Raw genomic sequence first — 19,009 nt, 5'->3', positions numbered from 1 at the left:
GAAATCTCATTCCACCACCGGTTAACATTCTTCCGAGACGTAACCATGCTCCCCAAACCGGCTTCATTCATTATATACCTCATACCGGGCATATGAGTCAAATCAGCCAATGTGAACTCAGCACCGGCCAAGTACCGGTTCGTAGCTATCTGGTTCTCATATACATCCAGGACCTTATCGAACTTGACCTTTAGCTCTTCCACCAAAGCAACGTCGAACTTGGGCGTAAACACGATGTTTATAACTAAAGGTAGAACCACAACGTTGAAGTAGTTAGCCTCAACTTCCATCCACTGCTCCACGATGGCTCGTTGCTCCAAGGTCTTGCCCAATAGGTCCGTTCCTTGGTCCGCATACTTGGTCGCGTAATACCTCGCTATGGCTCGTGATTCTTTTTTTTTTAAACCAAATATCGAACATATTTAAGTATTTATCATTTCAGTAACTTTTGATTAGTCGAGAAATAAATCTACATTGAGTTTTAATAAATTTGGGGAGATTATCTTACCAAAAAGCTTAAGATCTCCATCTTCAATAGCTGGAACTTGACCAAACGGCTAACACAAGTATACAACATAAGAACTACGCAAGTAAACTATATAATCAAATTTGTTTTCTTTGATAATAAATTAAAAGAATTTATTACCTGACGAAGAAGATACTCTGGTTTTTTCTGCTCAAATTTATCGAGATCCACATGGATAACTTCAAACTCGATGCCCTTTTCAAGAAAACAGAGCAATACTCTTTGTGGATTACCTGCTTTTATCTGCCCATATAGTTTGACTACCATATTATGATTATACAGAAAGTCTATATGTAATTGTTAATATGATTTGTAGAACCAATATAGTTTCTACAAATACAAATATTTTAGCAAGGATAAGAGTATATCAAACTCCAAAGACTCAATGGCTTGGGTCAAGTCTTTTATCTTTCTTTTTTTTCAAAATCCGCTGGACCGGTGAGTAGGTGAGAGATGCAACGTGTTTTTTTATTAAAATTCTTGTTTTTCTAATGTGTTTTGTTGTTTACTAAAATACGAATAATATTTACAAAAGAATTCAGAATCTCTTGTGTATAATGTACGGTTACTACGGCCTGAGTTATTTAAATTAACTGTAATTTACAAAACGATTAAAGGAGTTAACGTACTTAATAACTTTTACATTCACACAATTAAGAAAACATCGTCCCAAACGAAACCCGGTTCTGTTCCGGTTTAGAGAAAGAACAAAGCTAAAAACTTTCAGGTTTAGGTTCGAGTGAGTAAAGCTGATATATGAGCAGCCGAGAGCGTCTGGGCTCTCGGAGGCGGTCTGTTACCGGAAAGTCGCGGCGGCCTACCGTTTCCGGAGTGGCACGCGTCGTGCCCGCCTAAGCTTTGCTCCGATGCACCTCCACATCCGGAGAGCCGTCGACAGTGAGTGTTCCCCCGTCGCTGCTTCAGTTTTATGTTTAAAGGATTCTCGGGTTTTGCGAGATCCTCTACTGTTAAAGCTTCCGACAAGGACGTGAATGACTGTGACTTACCCTTGTAATGTTTCGACAACCCTCTCCTGTTGTGAAAAACAACAAGGTTTATTTTAACAAGATCTTACCCTAAGGAGCAGAAAAAACGAAAGATTCTTGATTCTTCTTACCTTAAAGAAGATGAACTGCGACGGTCCGAATCGTCAGGAGAGTTAAAACCTTCATCTGCTTCCGCATCTGCGTCCCTAACGCAATTTCCACGTTTACGTTCTTCACCCAACATAAGAGACTCCATCTGTTCTTGATAGTGCATATTTTCTTATTCTTGAAAGCCGCTTCAAGACTTGAGAGCAGAAACAGTGGCTTTTTATACAAAACAATTCACTATTATGATGATGAACGTGTATGTCTAGTAAGCCAGTAATTAAAATTAATCGACAATTATGAGCATGCTCACGCCCATTAACATGGGTTCTGGTTTTGCGGTCGTTATATAATAAAGTTTCCTGGTCGGTATAAGATACTTCTTGATCGTGACACGTAGTAATGGACGGAGAATGGATGCATGTTCGTGGTGGGTGGAAACAGATGGCGGAAACAACGAGGTCATCGAGAATCTCTATACGACGAACCTAACTATACGTGTCGAACTATGTTTGAACAGATTCATTGGCACTTGGGGACATGATTGATAAGCAAACTTTATTTTAAGCATTTATGTACGGGGGCCACTAAGCACATGAGAAGATATAACGAATTTTATGAGCTTAAGTGTCAATTAACATATGCAGTACTAAAACACTTGGGGTTATGTATTAAAAACTACTACAAGCTAAAATTTGACGTTAGTCGTACACAAATCATTATCATTAGACTCTACATATTTAATCAATCATCCTCTCAAATTATAACACAAACATATAATCAATCATCTTCGAGATGTTGGATAAATTAGCAAAAAAAATTAGCTATAGTTGAACTTCTATCTATAAACTAAGAAGAATAAAAATGAATATTGTGTGTGCATTACTATTCAAGTCTAGCATAGTTCTGTGCCGAGTTACCATCACTAAAGAAATGGATGAGTCATAAACATGTGGTCTAGCAATCATCACATACTACTACTTATGACTCTAAATGCATCACCGAAAATATTATGAGAAATCAAAATTCCATCTCAATCTTGTCAAGCCAACAAGCATATAAAAGTAGAATAATCAAAAGTCCTTTCAATCCACAGATCATAAGCATTGAAACAACAAAACACAATGAAACCTGAAAAAAATACTCAAAAAACCAAAAAGGACTTGCACTGAATTGAGAACCTGACTCTCGATCAATCCTTGTTCTTGAGCCTCTCGACGCGCTGGTTAAGCTGCTCGATCTTGACCACAAGATGAGTGACGGAGAAGAGGATCCAGTAGAACACGAGCGCGGCCGCGATGAGGATCGCGTTCCTCTGCGACTTCATCATCGATTTCTGGTGGCGGAGGTGCTCCGACGGCGTGCAGGACTCCCCGTCGCACGAAGGCATCGTCTCGTACTTCCAGTAGATGTCCATCAGGAGGAAGAGGCAGAACGGGACGATCGAGAGAAACGGTTTCAGGAGGTTGCGCGTGACGGCGACCAGTCCCTTGCGGAGTCCATCGAGCCCCGGCATCGTCAGGAGCACGATCATGATCGCTTCCGCCGCCGCGGCGTAGCCTAGCACAACCCATTCGAGAGCCATTCTCACGGATCTAGATCTGAATTGATTTCTTCGCAGTTTTGAAATTTCGATATTTTCTTCTCGGTGAAGTGAAAGGGGACGATGTTAAGAAACGTGAAGAACGTGGCAACCGTCCACGTGTATGAGGACTAAATGGGCCAGGCTTAGATTTCAGCCCTTTAGCACAAATAATCGATTTTTTTTTTAAGATAATAGAACTGAGACTTTAACGGGCCGTATCTTTAAAGCCTGAGAAGGCCTCGATTCACGCACCGTCCATTCGTTAACGGCGTTAGAGGAAGGCGAAACGGCAGCGTTTGGTAGGTGAGAGACGTGGATCAGATTGGGCTGTGTCTCCTAATGCCATCTCTTTCAAAAAGCATATATAGCACATGATAAACTGTCTTAAACCACCGTACTCACTATTACAACAACCAAAGAAGTAAAGAAAGAAAGAAAATCTCTCTTCTCTGCTACTCTCTGACGAAGAAACTGAGTTGTATTGTATGGCAACCAGATCGAAGAGCTTTCAATTGATCGCCGGCCTAAGGAAGCTCGCTGTCATCCCACGCGCTTCCTCACGCGCCACCTACACTGCTCTCTTCACTTCACGGTATCAAACACTCTCTCTCTCTATATTTTTTTCTAGGAATTTAAGCCAAATATATATAGATTGATGACAAAAATGTGAAAGAAACTACTAATTTTTTCCACAACAGTGTAGTCCTGTGTATAATAATATAATGTTTTGATTATGGTGAAACTGATAAACTTTTTTTTCTACGTCAGAAAACATATTAGATCAGAGATTTAATGTTTTGATTCGTTCTGTGTATTACCATTGGATTGATAGTCCAAACACTTCTATTTTCCACTTGGTTTAAGGTAATATTCGAGTATCCTAGATCCAAAAAGTTCATATATCTATGTTTTTAGGAGCTTACGGATTCAGATCAATTAAAATATTGCATATTTTTATATTTTCAATGTCATAGATTTGCCCTTTTCTTCTTTTCCAATCATATCTGTTTAATTAAAATGAAATAGATAAAAAGAATCTGTGGTTTTTGGTAACAAGTGTACTAAAAAAAGTTTCCACTCTCTTTATTTAAAATGAATCTTTTTTATTTTGCAAATATTCGTACAGAAAGCACAAGTGTTGTACAGTGCACGATAAATGGCATATGCCATTTGGCTTAAATGGATAACTAGATTTTGACCCGCCCTTAAAAAGGGCGGGTATTTTTTCTGTTGGAAAATTTATTTTACGTAGTAAAAATTATGATTCTTGATAAATTATATATTTTAAATTTTTATGAAATTTATCTAAAATTTAATTATATGACTTATTTTGTTATTTTAAATATGAATAAATTTTAGAAGACTCTAAATAATTCTAACCCGTAATATGATTTTATTTATTTAACCCGAAGTTAGACTTATTTTAAACTGATTTTTTGTTAACTTAAATAAAATATTTCATATCTTCAACACTCTCTGTATTGAAAAATTCATTTGTGTATTTCAAAACATTTTCTATATTAAATTTAGTTTATGTAATATAGTTTTTATTTTAAATGAAACTAATTTTTTAAGGAATTGAGATAATTCGGACCCGTACTATGATTTTTTTATTTAATCATTTGTTATTTCAACTTGATTTTATTTTGAGGTTTCATTTAGTAAATGCTTTCAAATAGTTAATAACTTGAAAGGAGTTGAGATAATGCTTTCAAATAATTAATAACTTTCGGATAAATGGGTTTAACATAATATATTTTAAATGGGTTACTAAACATAATCGAAAATTTCAAGTTATTAATTATTTAAAATCATAATTTTTATTACGTAAAATAATTTTTCCAACAAAAATATACACGCCATTTTTAAGGGCGGGTCGAAATCTAGTATATTTTAAATGAGTTACTAAACATAATCGAAAATTTCAAGCCCATTGATCCGAAAGTTTCAAGCACATTTCGTTTTAATAATTCATTGAACAAAAAAAATTGGACTGTCAATTTATTTTAAAACTCTATTGGGCTTTTAAGTGGCCGAAATTCCCTTTTAATTGCACGATTTCATTTAAAAAAGGAAAGTAAATGGGATGTTTTGTAAAAACATAAAAATTTCAGGGACAGATTTACAAACATGCTTCTGCTTTAATAGTATAGATACCAAAGCTGATCCGATTCAGGGTTCGACACGTGCCATTCAACGAACTGACATCCACATTGACTTTTGTAGTTTACTTCTCTCTCAAATGTTAAAACTCTAACCAGCAGCTAATGGTTTTCAATTTTCAAAATTTTAAAATCAGGAACATATTTTTCAGTTATTTGCTATAGTACATAATTTAAAAAAGAATACATTATTTTGGGTGAGTAGTAGACGTTACGTGGCTGATTATTTTATATCTATCTTATTAAAACAGAAACATTATAACTTCTTTTAGGTGGATTTTTAAATTGGACATCACATTATTATTTTTAGTCTAACATTTCATTTAAATATTTCCTTAAAGAATTAGATATCAACCATCCATTAATTAATTCCACAATAAAATCTATGTCTTACACTATATACATCTATTAAACAAAATATCTATTCTTTTCGTTAGAATATACTCACATTATCATATTTATATTATATCATAGTACAAATATAACAATCTCTCTCTTTTATTATAGTCAAATGAATACAATAAACCTCTCTTTTATTATAGTCAAATGAATACGATAAATGTCTCCAATATTTACACGAGTCTGAGTTATTAAAAATAAAAATATAAATAGATAGAAATAAAAATAAATATTACACATGTTATTAAAAATATAAATATTATTACACGAGTAGGTTGACAAAAAATTACAAAAATTACACGAATCTTTAGCCAGTCATTATACAACTAAACCAATTGATTCAATTAACCAAATAACTCTCAACCTACAATATCGGATTTAAAAAACAATTATTTGGCATCAAATACTGATGAATCTTTAAATTTTTAAATAGCTTGATACATAACTTTTAAAACTCAATACTAAAGATATCAGAATATATTTTTTTGATTCTCAAATAATCGAGGTTTACTTTGAATATACACTGAATAGAATATACTAACGTATATTCTTATTTCAAAAACATCAATTTATACTTTTAAAAAAAACCGATTATTGAAAAACCTCTTCACCAAGTTGAGTCTACTATACCTAAAATCTCGGTTACAATCAAATATTCACAATCAAATTGCCAGATTTGAAAAATCATGAATATGGAAAACCCTCTTCTCCAAGTTTATTCTACTATACCTAAAATCTCGGTGTCAATAGATTTTGTATTTATTATATCTAACTTAATAGGTTAGAAAATATTCAATTCCTCCCACTTAAAATGTGTGTACAAGTACTTGCCTTCGTATTTATCATTGGACATTCACAAAACATTCAGAAAAAACTCTCAAAAAGCACAATGTCAAAACCAAATCGTATTGTTTGATATTATGTTAGTGTTTTTACCATACAGTTATATCTCTAATACACCAATGAAAAATTATTAATAGAAAAAATAGTTTTAACATTTTTCTTAAACAATGAGAAAACTCAAAATTATATAAAACCATATTATGTGAAAAGGACAAACTTCAAATTATATTAACTATTATAGAATATATGTTATGTGTTAAAAATAAAAAATAAATCCGCGCGGTCGCGCGGGTCATGATCTAGTTTTGAGATTACGATAAGAACTGGACCGACAGCTTTGTAGATATGTAAATTGATAGCAAGCTGACCATGACATATTTGACATTACTTGATTCATATTTTATTTAAGGACTTTTTCGGTTCACCATTTCAGAAAACAAAACTATCTTTAATAAATATACAAAGACCCGAGAATTTATAAGAATTGTTCATTTCTTGTTGTGGGTATTTCGTGGTGGTAAACTGGTAATGTCTCACCTACCTAACAACTATCTCCCACCCAACAGGAAAAATAGTTTTTATTAATTTTCCTTGGAAACTTTAATCAGATCATTCAAATTTATAATTTTATTTTAACAGGAGTGGGCATTCCTCAGCTTATGACAAGAACGTGGAGGATGAATTGCAGGCAACTGCAGTTCCTGATGACGTCATAAAGCCAGATTCTGATAAATACTGGTCTCCTCATCCTCAAACCGGAGTTTTTGGTCCTTCCACGACTGATCAGAGTGCAGCAGCGGAGGCTGCTCGCCAAGACTCGGCGGTGTTGGAGGAGACTGCTTGGTTTCGTCCCACAAGTCTCGAGGACTCGGACAAGACTCACCATGTTTAAGTCTGTCTTTCTCCTGCCGTTTTCTTCTGATGGTTTAATGTTGTAATAAGTTTCCAAGTAGACAAACTGTATGTCAAGTAGTAGTATCCTAAAAAACCTTCCAAGGTCTGTTATGTCTGAAGGGTCCCTTTGTTTTCCCCGTCTAATATGTCTTAAGGGTTTTATTATATAATTCAAAAACGAACCAAACCGAGTCGATGATATTTGATTATTGAGTAAACCAAACCGAGTAGAAGATTCAGCAAATGAAAGCACAAAAAAAACACTAACAAATCTAAAGCTGGAACTAAATCAAAGAGACAGCTTTCTCAAGAGAGTGATAAATAAATATACAAAACGAACCAGTTGTATCATTGTTCTAACTCTCCACCTCATCTGTACCAATAAGTAACCAGAGTCTCTACGTAAATTGTTCTCCCTACGACTAACTTTTCCTCACAGAGTACATAAACAAAGCCTGATGGTTACTCAAAAAGACCCATCACCCCAGAACTTTGATGCCCTAACGTGACTCCCATTCTACGAAAACCAGACACAAGACATGGTTATATGTTTTGTACCTGTAAATCTCGTTTAGGCTTAGAGTACAGAGCTCTTGTTATTGATTACTCCTTCTCTTATAAAAGGCTTTCACTGTGGCTTTGACAGCGGTCTATTTATTTTCTCCAGTAATCTGCTAAAAACTAGTTTGACTGGTATGCAGGCCACGGTTGGTGGTCCAGGTAATACACGTCTGTTAGATAGCTCGCGAGTCCCATCCCCCATCGCCTTTGTCCCGTTGTGTGCTTGTTCACTGCCAAATGATGACAGTGCCCTCGTCTTCTGACTAGGGGTTGCGTTTGTGTTCTTCAGCAGCTTCTTTTGCTGCTGTTTTCTCTCTCCAGGTGGTCGTGGAATGTGCATTAGGTTGCTTCTCCTCAGCGAGTTATCATCATTATTAAAGTTTCCCGAACCAAGTTTCTTAAAAAACGGTTTTCTTCCCTGACCTGACGGAGAATGATCACCAGCATCGGCTTCGAGTGATGGTGATAATGGATGCAGCCGTGGAACGCGTGAGCTACTCCTTCTTGCAGTCTTCCAAGCCTGGGGTAGTAGAAAGGGTTTGTCATGGTATGTTGTTTCATTACCGAAGTACTCAGTTCTCTGTATATATGACTCAGAGGAACCATCTGCTAAGACTTCCACTTCCACTGGATGTCCAATTATCGCTCTGCTGTTTAACTTACTCATCAGGGAGACAATTGGGACAGGCCCTTTCTGGTAGCTTCCTCGTACTTCTAATTCCACATCCATCAATGGAGAATACATAGTTCTTCTAGAATGTCGATGAGAAGCATGGAACTCCTGACCTGAACCTTCAAATTTTTCCTCCCATCGCTTCTTTTTACCAATCTGGCCTTCCCAAGGATCATCATCCCAGTCCAGCATGTCATGGCTGTAGATGTTCTTAAATCCGGATGCAACCATAGTTGAGAGCCGATACTCATCATCACCTGGTCCAATCATTCTGTCCCTGAACTGTCTCTCGTTGGGATCAGTGTCATCAGTTCCATCGCTCATGTCATTTGTCCCACTAGAATCTAATCCATAGGCAAATGCCCTTCTCTTATATTCAGAATATCTTCCATCTTCCAGACGATTGCGGTGCATTTCCCTCTTACGCGCAGACCTTCTTGGAAGATTGCGCATGTTTCTTTTTCCCTTGAGCTGCCACTTGGAAACTGTACCATCTTCATTATCAGGATCTTGGGAATAAAGGTGAGAAGAGTCGCCAGAAATGGATGACTCATAACAGTCTTCCTCACTGCTGGTGCTTTCATCTTCTGCTGACATATGTCTACTAAAAGTATTGCGTTGCTCTGAATGACGCCCAGCTCCTGTACGAGAAAAAAGAAATTCAAACTCTAGTTAGGGAATAGCTAAAAATTATGCACACATAGATAACTACGATGCGCACATAGATAACTTTTGTCCAAGCAACCAAAACGGTTAACTGGTTTCTAAAGTCAAGAGGCTTAACACCAATGGAAGACAAAGAAGAATCAGAAGTGAGTATCGTTGAACATAACTGAAAACTAAGTTTTGCAAAAGTAGAAAATATTAATGTGATATGAAACTAGCTTTTAGCGGTCCAGAAAAGCTTCACCTGACAGCAAGGGAAAGTCATCATCAGTATCCTCCTCCATATCAGAAGAATCAGTTTCGGATTCAGAAGAAACAGATTCAATATCTTCCAAGAAATCAGGAGGGTCATACTCTGAAAGCGAATAACGAGAATGGTCACCAGCAAAGGAGGAATGCATTGCCTGCCTGTGGCTTAGCAAACTCTCATGAAGACCTAAAACATCATTAGATTCATTTGGTGCAAACATGTATTTAGTCCTTTTAGCCTCCATCGAATTCCTAGTCTTCTCCTTTCCTGCAACAGAGTCAAAATTGATTGCATGATAATTTTATGTCAAGAGCCAGAAGTCTTTGGTGTCCAACCATCTACACACTTTTGCAAATCATCTTACCGAGGGTAAAACTAGGTCTCTCCATGCTATGATCTCCACTAGAAGAAGCTGAAGAGTTGCTTCTGGCCAGAGACTTGAAGGAAGTATCAGGACCATTGGATGACGAAAACTTTCGCTTTGAAGAGGCGGTTCTCAGCCCAAAGTCCTGCAAGCCTCTCATTCGCGGCTGTGCCGCTTCCTCAAATCTCGTCTGGTCTTCCTCTTTATCTTTGCGCAAATGCACAACATCACCAACATGGTTACGCCCTAGACCACCAGTGGACTCTCGTGTCCCATTAGAGATATCACGAACCCCCCTAGACACAACCATTCTCTCCTTGGCTGCATCAGGAGAGTCACCCCTAGCCCTATCCCTAGGCCTGCCAACAGTTTCTAGTTTCACTTCCTTCTTCAGAATCTCCTTCTCAAGCTCAAGAGCATGGAGAATCGCATCTTCTCTACGAGCATACTTCTCTCTCTTTCTTATCGTCAACCCCTGCGAAGTCTCTACCTTCTCAATGCAGTCATCAAAATCGCCGCACCGAAACGGCTTCACCCGCTTGGATTTCTCTAAGTTGTACCAATCCCTAAAAACATGAACACAAAAAAATGCTCTCAGTAAATCAAATCCAAACGCTAATGAAAGAGTTTTATCAATACAGATAAAAGAAAGAGAGACTTACACACTTGCATCCTCTCTCCCCAGAAGCTTCACCGGAGTTCCAGATCGTGGAGAGGTGATATGCGTAGAGTCAAGATCATCCTGTCCTAGTATCTTCCCAGGCCACCACGAGCCGTTCCTCCTCCTCACCCACACAATCGAACCAACCGTGCAATCCGCCGCACCTGATCCTGGACTTCCCATCCTTTCTCTCTTTCCCTCTCTACACTCAAGATCACACTTTCTCTACGAGTTTTCTTCTAAGTCACTACTCAGGGGAAACAGGTCTCAAAAGTCTACCATTCTCTAGACGAATACAAGTTCCTTCTACGGTGATGTCAATGATCTACCTGAAAAGAAGCTCAGCCGGCGGTGATACAGACGACTCGCGGCGGATCGAGGACCAAGTGAATACGGCGAGGACTAAGCTTTCCATTCAGATTTGGAGAACTCCCATAATAACAATCCTACGCTCTCTCTCTCTCTCTCTACCGCAGGTTAGGTTTTAAACCTCTTTCTCTGCTTTCCACCGTCCCTCTATATAAACCTATGTCAGTTAGTCTCTCTCTCTCTCTGAAACCTCCGCGTCCTCTAGTCTCTCGCTCCTCTCCGTCTCTCTCTCTCCTCCGGATGGTTATTGCGAGCCGCGCCGTTTCTATAATTAACACGCGCTCCCGAAAAGCGCGTGCTACGTTACTGAATTAAAGGCCCATTAACGTAAGCTTTAGGTTTCATATTTTTAGGCCCACCACATTCCTTTTTTTTCTTTATTTGTAAATTTTTTCAACTTTTTAAAATCTCGACTGAGCTCTATTCAAAACTTTTTTTTTTTGCACTCTATTCATTAATTAATCAAGGTATTCAATAATTTATCGAGGTAAAAGGATATCCCATCATTACACCTACTTCATGTAGCTTCAAAGGGGACAATTAACGATAATTTTGCATATTAAACATTTTTTTCATCAGTGTATACAATGAAGCCCAAGCGTCATATCATGCAAACAGTGAGTATAGTTTGATAATAACATTGGCTTTCACAAAAAGTCTTCAGAGGCCAAGAAGAAGACTTTGGTTATGGAACAAAAGTATATAATGGTGGAGAGACTTGAGAGACACCATGAGCTTGATTTGGTCATATGCGGACAAAAGTAGGTTAAAACAAGGGGCCAGCGGATGAGAAACCAGCTGCTCTAACCTCTTTGAGCGTAGAGGATAACCAGTCTAAGCCTTCATAGAGGCCATCTCCTTGAAGAGCACATGTGCCTTGTATATGCCATTTCCTGTTCTTGAGATCTAATAAGCCAAGCCCTTCACATACTTCTCGGGGAGACATGGCTCCTCTCTGAGGTTCACACAGAGTTAGGATGAATATTGGTAAATGACAAAGAAATAAGAAAAAAAGTCAATTATGGAAAACTAAGGCTTTGAATTTTTTTTTACCATGTCTTGTTTGTTTGCAAACACTAGAATGACGCTATTAAGCATGAATGGGTCTTTTATGATCTCCTGCACAAAAAATCAGTTAGCAGAGGTTAGAAACTCTGCAGAGACTAAATTTTAACAAGGGCCTTGTGCAGCAATATCTAAAGGTAGAGTAGTATAACCTGAAACTCTTGCTTAGCTTTACCAATTCTCTCGCGGTCCAAGGAATCTACCACGTATATCTGCAAGGCGTAGAAAAAAATCAGAGAAACAAGATGAGGAGATCATCTGTCTGAAAATTCTCATTTGAAGAATCAGAGCAAGTAGATGAGAAAAGACTCTTATGGAATAACTATCTGACTACACACATAGGCGAGATAAGTGTAGACATACAAGTCCATCGGTATTATTGAAGTAATGCCTCCACAAGGGCCTGAGCTTTTCTTGGCCACCAACATCCCAAACTGTGAACATCACATTCTTGTACTGGACTTTCTCCACATTGAAACCTGTGTTAAGAAAAAAGTTCAAAATCCTCAGCAAACCAGTAACATATCCGCCATCATAAACTGCAGTACATGACAGACTAAGAGTGGTGAGATAAAAGAAAAAAAAATCGCAAAGAGACCACCAATCAAGATGCTGCTTGAAGCAATCTTCTAACTCACCGATTGTGGGAACAGTGGACAGAACTTCTCCTATGTGGAGCTTGTAGAGTATAGTTGTTTTGCCTGCCGCATCCAGACCCAGCATAACGACCTGGAGTCTCCCCAATCAATAGCACAACAACAAATCAAGAAGTATCACCACAGAATCTTAGCAGCACAGATCAGTTAAAAGTATTGCACTTGTGGTGACTAACAAGCTGGGTGTATAAGCAAGACCATCGATACAAAGAAAACAAAAGATCATATATTTTCTCTGTGTATACAAGTGGAATTGGTTACATCAAGATTCTCAAATGTGCAGGTACTCTGAAGGGAGATTCTGTAGCAAGAGAACTTTCTATTTTTTTCCCAAAATTCGATTCATATAGCTAAACAACTGCAAATGAACACTCTATCTGATGGCAGAAGTAAAACAACTTAGTATATTGCTATTGAATGTTCTTAGCTAATAGCATTATGTGGTAGCATTCAATCACTCGTTCACTTCTACATCAATAGATTCCATACAGTGAATCTGAGTCAATTGAGGGCAAATGAAACAACTAAGTAACTCCTTCGAACATCTCTAAAATACATCCCAGAATCGATCAGTGAGCAAAGCAAAAGCGGTTTAAAACTAAGAATGATCGTTATACATCACAATAGGTTAACGAACGCGATTCCATTAAAAAAAAAAGGAACCTAGTAAACGATCATAAGACGAGAATCAAAAATTCAATTAGAAGATTAAGAGAAGGAAGGGGAGTTACCCTCATTTCCTGATTGCCAAAGAAAGTATCGAAAAGCTTGCGAAAAGTTTGACCCATGTCTGTAGACAACAAGGGAAAGTCAGTGTGGAGACAAAAGGAGAAACCAGTTTCAGAAACACAGAGTTTTGTTTCTGAAACGAAACAGAGTATACACGAGGAAGAAGAGATGGGCCGTGAGATTATTAGAGCTCAAACAAGCTTCACCAAGATGGGCCTAACGGAAATAGAACAAAAGCCCACTTGGACAAAAGACTATTCAACGGCTACATCTTGTGGAATCGAAAACAGAAAAAGAGAGAAAAGCAGTGGTCCTGCAGAGTACGGAAAAGAGAAGACAATGACATTGCATAATCGATTCCAGCTGTTAACATCTCATGAAGGAATCACAGCTTGATCAACGGTGGAACACAAAGCTAGGGTTTTCAGTCTTTGATATAAATACATCTCTAAGTTGTAAAGAAACCTTTGAGTGAAAGAAATAAAATGAAAAGCTTCAACTTTATTATCTCTCTCTAGTTCTTGTGAGTCTGCTCCTGCTTTCATGGTATCAGAGCTCTCGTGAGCGAATCCTGAGCCATGGACAACGCCTTAGATCTCTACTCTCAACCAAAGCTTGATATAGCCAACTGCGTTACTATCAAGCTCACCGAACGAAACTACATACACTGGAAACGTCAGTTTGAGTCTTTTCTCTCTGGAGTTGGGCTTCTAGAGTTTGTGAATGGAGCGTCTCCAGCTCCTATCCCTACCATACACGTACCCAACATCAATGGAGGCTTCCGCGACGTACCAAACCCTGATTATCAACTCTGGCTCAGATCTGACCAAATCGTACAAGCTTGGTTAGTCGGTTCTCTCTCAGAAGACATCCTCAGTGTAGTTCTTGGAGCACAAACGGCACAAGAAGTCTGGATTAATCTCGGGAATCACTTCAACCGTGTCTCTTCATCCAGACTGTTCGAACTACAGCGTCGTCTTCAAACCGTCACCAAAGACAACAAAAACATGAGCGACTACCTGAAAGAAATCAAAGGCTTGTGTGACCAACTAAACTCTATAGGCAACCCTGTTACAGAAAAGATGAAGATTTTTGCCGCGCTACAAGGACTAGGTCGTGAATATGAACCTATCAAGACCAGTGTCGAAGGTACTATGGACTCACCTCTGGCTCCTACTTTTGAAGACATAGTACCAAGACTTACTGGATTTGACGACCGTCTCAAGTCTTACGAAAACACACCGACCTCAGTCTCACCTCATCTTGCCTTTCATGTGTCCACAAATGGTCAAAACTACTCTGATGGATCTCAAAACTCCAACTACCTCTCTCAAGTTCCTCACTTTACTCAATACAGAGGCAGAGGAGGTAACAATGGACGTGGTTACTCATCAAGAGGAAGAGGATACTCTACAAGGGGTCGTGGGTTTTATCAACAAGTTACCTCAAACAACAACTCTGCTCCTGACGGAAACTCAACTCGACCCACTTGTCAAATATGTGGACGCTTTGGTCACCATGCTTTGAAATGTTACAGAAGATTTGACATATCTTTTCAGAGTGAGAATTCTCCTGCAGCGATGGCAGCTCTTCATGTTACAAATGATCCTCCATCACAAGGACAATCCTACAATGGCGCTGAGTGGTACCCAGATACAGCAGCATCTGCACACGTCACCAACACTCAACAAAATCTTCAAACTGCTCAACCTTATCAAGGCAATGACTCGGTGATGGTGGCAGATGGAAACTTCCTTCCCATCACTCACATAGGATCAGTACCTCTGCAAACTTCAGCAGGTATTCTGTCACTTAAGGATGTCTTGGTTTGTCCAGATATTGCAAAATCTCTCTTATCAGTATCAAAGTTGACAGTAGATTTTCCTTGTGAGTTCACCTTTGATTGTGATGGTGTATATGTTAAGGACAAGCTTACCAAGCAAATCCTGACTCAAGGAAACAGACATAAGGACCTCTATATATTGGAGAACTCAACCTTTTCTGCTTTCTACACTGCAAGACAAGTAGCGGCAAGTGGAGAAGTGTGGCACAAGAGGTTAGGTCATCCGAGTGCAGAGATTCTACAAACTCTATCAAGAAATCAAGCTATTAACGTCAATAAGAGCATGACCAAGATCTGTGACTCATGTCAACTTGGCAAAAGCTCAAAACTTCCTTTCACTAGTTCTGTTTTTGTGTCTCGTAGACCTCTAGAGAGGATTCATTGTGATCTCTGGGGTCCCTCTCCTGTTGTTTCTGTTCAAGGATTCAAATATTATGTCATCTTTATTGACAACTTCTCTAGATATTGCTGGTTTTATCCTTTGCGACAGAAATCAGACTTTCTTCCTGTGTTCATCATGTGGCAAAATCTAGTGGAAAAACAACTGAATGAGAAAGTCCTCATGTTCCAGTGTGATGGGGGAGGCGAGTTCATCAGCAGAGACTTCGTAACACACCTCTCTACTCACGGCATCAGACAGCTTGTTTCCTGTCCGCACACGCCACAACAAAACGGCATTGCGGAAAGGAAACATAGACACATTACAGAACTTGGGATGTCCATGATCTTTGAAGGCAAAGTTCCTCACCAGTATTGGGTGGAAGCGTTCTTTACTTCATGCTTTCTCGGAAATCTACTTCCCTCTTCAGTGTTGACAGACAACAAGAGCCCCTATGAAGTTCTGTTCAACAAGAAACCGGAGTACTCGGCACTAAGGATATTTGGTAGCGCATGCTACCCTTCTCTTCGTCCATATGCTTCGAACAAACTCGATCCCAAGTCTCTGCAATGCGTCTTTGTAGGATACAATGAAAAATACAAAGGGTACCGTTGTCTGGATCCAACCACAGGAAGAGTCTATATAAGCCGTCATGTCCTGTTCAATGAACAAATATTTCCCTTTGCAACAACATACTCTCATCTACATCAAAGGCAATTCACTCCTCTACTCTCAGCTTGGCAACAGAGTTTTCTACACTCTAATTCTACTTCTGCGTCAACTCCTACACCAAATCAACATCACTCTGTGCATGTACAAGCTCCGATGTATGTGAATGCTACTCCCTTACAAACAGTACCTCCTGGAAACAATGTAGATGATGGCTCTACAAGTACCACAACTCCTCAACGAGTTGAGAGAAGTTCAGTTGACACTTCTCCGATACAATTTGGGACTCTACCGCAAAGGTTGACTGATCCTCCTGCAAGTTTATCTTCTGCGACACCTTCTACTACTAGTGTCTCAACAAGTTCTGAGAAAAATAACAACTATAGCAGTGGTGACAACACTTCTACATCTCAAAGCCAAGTGAAGAACACTGCCACAACGTCAACTACTCAGGCTCAACATCCAATGATCACTAGATCAAAAGTCGGGGTTACTAAACCTAACCCTCGTTACGTGCTGTTTACAGTCACCACTACTCCAACTGAGCCAAGAACGGTTGCAGAAGCTCTGAAACACCCAGGTTGGAACGGTGCAATGACAGAAGAGATGGTCTCGTTTGATGAAACAGACACCTTTACATTGGTGCCATATCAACCTGATATGCACATTCTCGGTTGCAGATGGATCTTCAGAATCAAGTTAAACGCAGACGGAACAGTCAAATGTCTTAGATCCAGACTGGTTGTCAAAGGTTATGATCAAGAAGAGGGGATAGATTATCTAGATACATACAGTCCAGTTGTGAAATCCCCAACCATCAGAGCAGTTCTTCATCTAGCGACAGTGAACAACTGGGACATCAAACAGCTAGATGTGAAACACGCCTTCCTCTATGGTGACTTGACTGAGACTGTATACATGCACCAACCTCCAGGCTTCATCAATCCAGAAAAACCAGGTCATGTATGCAAGCTAAACAAGGCCATCTACGGACTGAAACAAGCATCTAGAGCCTGGTTTAACAGATTTAGTGATTTCTTATTGGAGTTTGGGTTCACTTGCAGCATAAGAGATCCCTCTCTCTTTATCTACAACCGCAATGGAGACATCCTCTTACTCCTGCTCTATGTAGATGACATTGCCTTGACAGGAAGCAACAATGACCTCATCAACAAACTGATAGATGTTTTGAATACAGAGTTCAAAATGAAAGACTTGGGGCGCTTTCACTATTTTCTTGGATTGCAAGCTCAGTTTACAGATGATGGGTTGTTTTTAAATCAGGAGAAATATGCAGAGGATCTTCTACATATTGCAGGCATGTCGGATTGTTCCCCAGTCTCAACTCCACTTCCTCTTCAGTTGAACAGAGTACCCGACGAGTCAGCCTTGTTCCCTCAACCTACTTACTTTCGCAGTCTAGCAGGTAAACTCCAATACCTGACTCTTACCAGACCGGACCTCCAGTTTGCAGTCAACTACATTTGTCAAAAGATGCACTCTCCAACAGAAACAGACTTTCATCTACTAAAAAGAATCTTGAGGTATCTGCGAGGAACAACTTCTCTTGGAATTTCTTTTCATAAAAACACAGACTCCATCATCAGGGCTTATAGTGACAGTGACTGGGGAGGTTGTCCTGACACAAGAAGATCAACAGGAGGTCTGTGTACTTTCCTGGGTTCGAACTTAATATCCTGGTCGGCTCAAAAACAAGATTCGGTCTCAAGAAGTTCAACAGAAGCAGAGTATAGAACTCTCTCAGACACTGCAGCTGAAGTTATATGGCTCTCAAATCTCTTGTCGGAAATAGGCATTCCTCAAGGACCTCCACCGGAGTTATTTTGTGACAATTTATCAGCAGTCTATCTTTCGGCTACACCAGCTATGCACAAGAAATCCAAACACTTCGAAGTGAACTTCCACTTCGTACGAGAGAAAGTGGCATTGGGAAAATTAATTGTGCATCACATTCCAGGAATCCTTCAGCTGGCAGATATATTTACCAAATCATTACCGGTGAAGAACTTTCAAGAGCTCCGTTTCAAACTTGGTGTGGTCTCTTCTCCCACCCAAAGTTTGAGGGGGCATGTAGACAACAAGGGAAAGTCAGTGTGGAGACAAAAGGAGAAACCAGTTTCAGAAACACAGAGTTTTGTTTCTGAAACGAAACAGAGTATACACGAGGAAGAAGAGATGGGCCGTGAGATTATTAGAGCTCAAACAAGCTTCACCAAGATGGCCTAACGGAAATAGAACAAAAGCCCACTTGGACAAAAGACTATTCAACGGCTACATCTTGTGGAATCGAAAACAGAAAAAGAGAGAAAGCAGTGGTCCTGCAGAGTACGGAAAAGAGAAGACAATGACATTGCATAATCGATTCCAGCTGTTAACATCTCATGAAGGAATCACAGCTTGATCAACGGTGGAACACAAAGCTAGGGTTTTCAGTCTTTGATATAAATACATCTCTAAGTTGTAAAGAAACCTTTGAGTGAAAGAAATAAAATGAAAAGCTTCAACTTTATTATCTCTCTCTAGTTCTTGTGAGTCTGCTCCTGCTTTCAATGTCAACGCCCCCAAAAGCTCCCTGATCCCTCCTCTATTGTACTTTCTATTAA

The 19,009-nt window shown here is 39.1% G+C and overlaps 6 protein-coding genes across 6 annotated transcripts; 1 reads left to right on the top strand and 5 right to left on the bottom strand.

The window, feature by feature from the left end:
- On the bottom strand, positions 1–912 carry LOC130495052 (glutathione S-transferase F11-like; the record flags this gene model as incomplete). The annotated part of the gene is given in 3 exon segments (XM_056986019.1): positions 1–391; positions 509–557; positions 647–912. Coding segments are annotated over 3 exon segments (587 nt in total), but the record flags the coding sequence as incomplete, so codon positions are not given.
- A 183-nt stretch (positions 913–1,095) lies between these two features.
- Positions 1,096–2,491, bottom strand: LOC108860194 (protein OXIDATIVE STRESS 3 LIKE 3-like). The gene is made up of 2 exons (XM_018634097.2): positions 1,644–2,491; positions 1,096–1,559 (listed from the first exon to the last, which is right to left on the bottom strand). Exons 1-2 carry the CDS (start codon positions 1,784–1,786, stop codon positions 1,256–1,258), a joined length of 447 nt encoding a protein of 148 aa, XP_018489599.2. The 5' UTR covers positions 1,787–2,491; the 3' UTR covers positions 1,096–1,255.
- A 134-nt stretch (positions 2,492–2,625) lies between these two features.
- Positions 2,626–3,302, bottom strand: LOC130495053 (uncharacterized). Its single transcript, XM_056986020.1, has one exon. It carries the CDS (start codon positions 3,200–3,202, stop codon positions 2,810–2,812), a length of 393 nt encoding a protein of 130 aa, XP_056842000.1. The 5' UTR covers positions 3,203–3,302; the 3' UTR covers positions 2,626–2,809.
- A 277-nt stretch (positions 3,303–3,579) lies between these two features.
- LOC130495054 (late embryogenesis abundant protein At5g17165-like) lies at positions 3,580–7,687 on the top strand. The gene is made up of 2 exons (XM_056986021.1): positions 3,580–3,794; positions 7,246–7,687. Exons 1-2 carry the CDS (start codon positions 3,688–3,690, stop codon positions 7,496–7,498), a joined length of 360 nt encoding a protein of 119 aa, XP_056842001.1. The 5' UTR covers positions 3,580–3,687; the 3' UTR covers positions 7,499–7,687.
- A 98-nt stretch (positions 7,688–7,785) lies between these two features.
- On the bottom strand, positions 7,786–11,283 carry LOC130495050 (uncharacterized protein At1g51745-like). Its single transcript, XM_056986017.1, has 4 exons — positions 10,677–11,283; positions 10,015–10,580; positions 9,645–9,917; positions 7,786–9,375 (listed from the first exon to the last, which is right to left on the bottom strand). Exons 1-4 carry the CDS (start codon positions 10,856–10,858, stop codon positions 8,129–8,131), a joined length of 2,268 nt encoding a protein of 755 aa, XP_056841997.1. The 5' UTR covers positions 10,859–11,283; the 3' UTR covers positions 7,786–8,128.
- Positions 11,284–11,579: 296 nt separating this feature from the next.
- Positions 11,580–13,979, bottom strand: LOC130495203 (uncharacterized). Its single transcript, XM_056986518.1, has 6 exons — positions 13,497–13,979; positions 12,748–12,838; positions 12,473–12,588; positions 12,262–12,321; positions 12,098–12,163; positions 11,580–11,999 (listed from the first exon to the last, which is right to left on the bottom strand). The coding sequence occupies exons 1-6, from the start codon at positions 13,551–13,553 to the stop codon at positions 11,811–11,813; spliced, it is 579 nt and encodes a 192-aa protein (XP_056842498.1). The 5' UTR covers positions 13,554–13,979; the 3' UTR covers positions 11,580–11,810.
- Between the last annotated feature and the right edge of the window lie 5,030 nt (positions 13,980–19,009).

Source organism: Raphanus sativus, chromosome 5 (genome assembly GCF_000801105.2).
Source record: "Raphanus sativus cultivar WK10039 chromosome 5, ASM80110v3, whole genome shotgun sequence".
Taxonomy (NCBI): domain Eukaryota; kingdom Viridiplantae; phylum Streptophyta; class Magnoliopsida; order Brassicales; family Brassicaceae; genus Raphanus; species Raphanus sativus.
The sequence above is the reverse complement of the archived record's forward strand: the minus strand, read 5'-3'. Positions and strand labels throughout refer to the sequence as shown.

What these genes read in the sequence shown, in the direction of transcription:
- LOC108860194 (XM_018634097.2), bottom strand. Translation starts at nt 1,786, where the DNA reads ATGCACTATCAAGAACAGATGGAGTCTCTTATGTTGGGTGAAGAACGT. An exon ending in CGCAGTTCATCTTCTTTAAG is followed by an intron (nt 1,560 to 1,643) that starts GTAAGAAGAATC and finishes TTTTCACAACAG; the next exon opens with GAGAGGGTTGTCGAAACATT.
- LOC130495053 (XM_056986020.1), bottom strand. Translation starts at nt 3,202, where the DNA reads ATGGCTCTCGAATGGGTTGTGCTAGGCTACGCCGCGGCGGCGGAAGCG.
- LOC130495054 (XM_056986021.1), top strand. Translation starts at nt 3,688, where the DNA reads ATGGCAACCAGATCGAAGAGCTTTCAATTGATCGCCGGCCTAAGGAAG. An exon ending in ACTGCTCTCTTCACTTCACG is followed by an intron (nt 3,795 to 7,245) that starts GTATCAAACACT and finishes TTATTTTAACAG; the next exon opens with GAGTGGGCATTCCTCAGCTT.
- LOC130495050 (XM_056986017.1), bottom strand. Translation starts at nt 10,858, where the DNA reads ATGGGAAGTCCAGGATCAGGTGCGGCGGATTGCACGGTTGGTTCGATT. An exon ending in GAGACCTAGTTTTACCCTCG is followed by an intron (nt 9,918 to 10,014) that starts GTAAGATGATTT and finishes ACTCTGTTGCAG; the next exon opens with GAAAGGAGAAGACTAGGAAT. An exon ending in TGACTTTCCCTTGCTGTCAG is followed by an intron (nt 9,376 to 9,644) that starts GTGAAGCTTTTC and finishes TTTCTCGTACAG; the next exon opens with GAGCTGGGCGTCATTCAGAG.
- LOC130495203 (XM_056986518.1), bottom strand. Translation starts at nt 13,553, where the DNA reads ATGGGTCAAACTTTTCGCAAGCTTTTCGATACTTTCTTTGGCAATCAG. An exon ending in GTCCACTGTTCCCACAATCG is followed by an intron (nt 12,589 to 12,747) that starts GTGAGTTAGAAG and finishes TTCTTAACACAG; the next exon opens with GTTTCAATGTGGAGAAAGTC. An exon ending in AAGCTAAGCAAGAGTTTCAG is followed by an intron (nt 12,164 to 12,261) that starts GTTATACTACTC and finishes TTTTTTGTGCAG; the next exon opens with GAGATCATAAAAGACCCATT.